The sequence below is a fragment of the Papilio xuthus genome, unplaced genomic scaffold (assembly GCF_000836235.2).
Source record: "Papilio xuthus unplaced genomic scaffold, Pxut_1.1 DF827624.1, whole genome shotgun sequence".
In the NCBI taxonomy this organism is placed as follows: Eukaryota; Metazoa; Arthropoda; class Insecta; order Lepidoptera; family Papilionidae; genus Papilio; species Papilio xuthus.
This window is the reverse complement of record NW_013531025.1, coordinates 1-2,406: the sequence shown is the minus strand read 5'-3', so window position 1 is coordinate 2,406 and position 2,406 is coordinate 1. Positions and strand designations below refer to the sequence as shown.

At 38.8% G+C, this 2,406-nt stretch overlaps 1 protein-coding gene across 1 annotated transcript in view; it reads left to right on the top strand.

Moving 5' to 3' along the window:
- The window catches only part of LOC106118062 (nucleoporin NUP100/NSP100-like), a gene marked incomplete at its 3' end in the record, with an annotated part of 4,654 nt that extends 2,612 nt beyond the window's left edge, over nt 1–2,042 (top strand). The window contains exons 2-5 of the mRNA XM_013312620.1: nt 138–288; nt 631–750; nt 1,122–1,247; nt 1,940–2,042. Coding sequence (XP_013168074.1) covers nt 138–288; nt 631–750; nt 1,122–1,247; nt 1,940–2,042 — 500 coding nt within the window. The remainder of the gene's footprint in view (nt 1–137; nt 289–630; nt 751–1,121; nt 1,248–1,939) is intronic.
- Nucleotides 2,043–2,406: the final 364 nt, after the last annotated feature.

Sequence of the window (2,406 nt, the reverse complement as noted above, 5' to 3'; positions counted from 1 at the left end):
ACGAAATTTGTGCATGCCTGTTATTGGCATACATATGTAAAATGTTTGTGTGATTTTTGTTTTTCTGCTATTTTTATATGTATGCTGTTGGCCTGTCTTAATAAATAAATAAATAAATAAATAAATATTAATTCCAGCAACAAAGTACTGGTTTGTTCGGCAAGCCAGCCACCACTGGATTCGGTTCGACACCCGCTAGTACCGGCTTTGGTGGGTTTGGTGGTGGACTGTTCACTGCAAAGCCGCAGCAGACCACAGCACCCACTTTTGGCACATCTGCACCCTCTGGTGAGTTCATTTTTTATATCATAAGATGGCAAACGAGCGAGTGGCCACCTGAAATTGCTGAAATAGCGAAGTGACCGTTGCCCATAGACATACGCAACTGCATATACGTTGTCTATCTTTAATCGACGGAGGAGAGGATGCACAGAAAGAAAATATCTTCCCTTTCTATGCATCCTCTTATCCGGAAAGTCCACTTCCACTTCTCATCCTTTCCATATAAGAAAAAGGGTGGGAAGGGAAAAGAGGACTAAAATTAGGCCTCCGGGACACAAACTCATCAGACTGTCATACTGAATGTTCTGTAAAAATGTATGAAATTATAAAAATTAAATGTTTTTTCAGCATTCGGAAATTTGTCAACTGGTTTCGGTACGAACACCTCGAGTGCCGGTTTCTTCAGTAACTTTGGCAAACCGAATACTACGCCCATGTTGGGTGGACAGACACAGAATACTGGTTTTGGTGAGTTTAGTTATAATTAAATCAAAGTCAACAATTTTTATCTGTGAGAGGGACTACTTTTAGTCCTTTCCTTACCACCATTTTTTAAGGAATGGGAAGGGGAAAGAACTGCCAGAGGAAGGGACGCACAAGAAAGGGAAATCTCTTCCTTTTGTGTCCCGTCCTCTGTGAAAAGCAGAAGTAATTCCAGTATTCGTCCACCCTTATAAGGAAAGGATCGGAAGGGGAAAGATTTAGACGGAAGAGGGAACTCGGATTGTCTGCATGTTAATTTGTTGCTTCGTCATTTCGGCGAATTATGGCCACTTTATAATAATAGAAAAAAAATAGTTCATTAGCATACTAGTATTCCAGTACACTGACTATTCCAGCGACAGGTCTGGGTGGTGGTCTGGGTACATCGTTCCAGGCGAAGCCGGCGGCAGCACCAGCGTTCAGCAATCTTGGCACAGGCTCGTTGTTTGCTCAGCCGCAGCAGAATAATACCTTCAGGACTGGTGAGTTATTTTAGACTAGCTGTAACCCACGATTCCGTTCGTGCGGAATTAAAAAAAAACTAAATTATTCTATCTATCTGTTCTTCCAGACTATTTCTATATGTATGTCAAATTTCATTGAAACCCGTTCAGCAGTTTTGGAGATACCTTCAAACAAATATCCATCCATCCATCCAAACATTGGCATTTATAATATTTCCAATAAACGCGAAAAAGTGAGGTTGGTATATATATAACGAAACTAATATAATACATTTATGTATTACTAGCTGTCGCCCGCGACTTCGTCTGCGCGTAATTAAAAAAAACATAAGTATTAACTTATGTGTTCTTCCATACTATATTCTACGTCTATGACAAGTTTCTGCATGATACATTCAGTTGTTTGTATGGAAAAAAGAAAAGGGCTGTTTTTACGGTTTTCCCGGCGATTATTAGAATTTTTCTCACCTTTTAAACCTTCCCTAGACCTCCAGGAACATTTCAAGACCAAGATAAGATAAATCCGTTCAGTTCTCAAGTTTTAGCGAGATTAACGAACAGCAATTTATATATTTACTAGCTGTTGTCTGATACTCAGAGCTACTCAATATGCTCACAAAATTTCATGAGAATCGGTCAAGCCGTTTCAGAGGAGTATGGGAACGAAAATTGTGACACGAGGAATTTTAAATATTTCTGTATAATTTCAGGTCTAGACAGCGGTCTTGGCAACAGCATGTTTGGTACAACCCCCTCTCTGGGCACCGGCTTGTCGCTTGGAGGATTCAATGCTAACACCACGCCTGCACTCGGGTAATATATGTTTTTAATTTCTTTTAAAATATAAAGTCGAACCTGGATAATCTAGAATGTTCTATAAACGAGAAACTAAAAGCGAGAATCTTCTATAAACGAGAAACTATAAGCGAGAATCTTCTATAAACGAGAAACTATAAGCGAGAATCTTCTATAATCGAGAAACTATAAGCGAGAATCTTCTATAAACGAGAAACTATAAGCGAGAATCTTCTATAAACGAGAAACTATAAGCGAGAATCTTCTATAAACGAGAAACTATAAGCGAGAATCTTCTATAAACAAGAAACTATAAACGAGAATCTTCTATAAACGAGAAACTATAAGCGAGAATCTTCTATAAACGAGAAACTATAAGCGA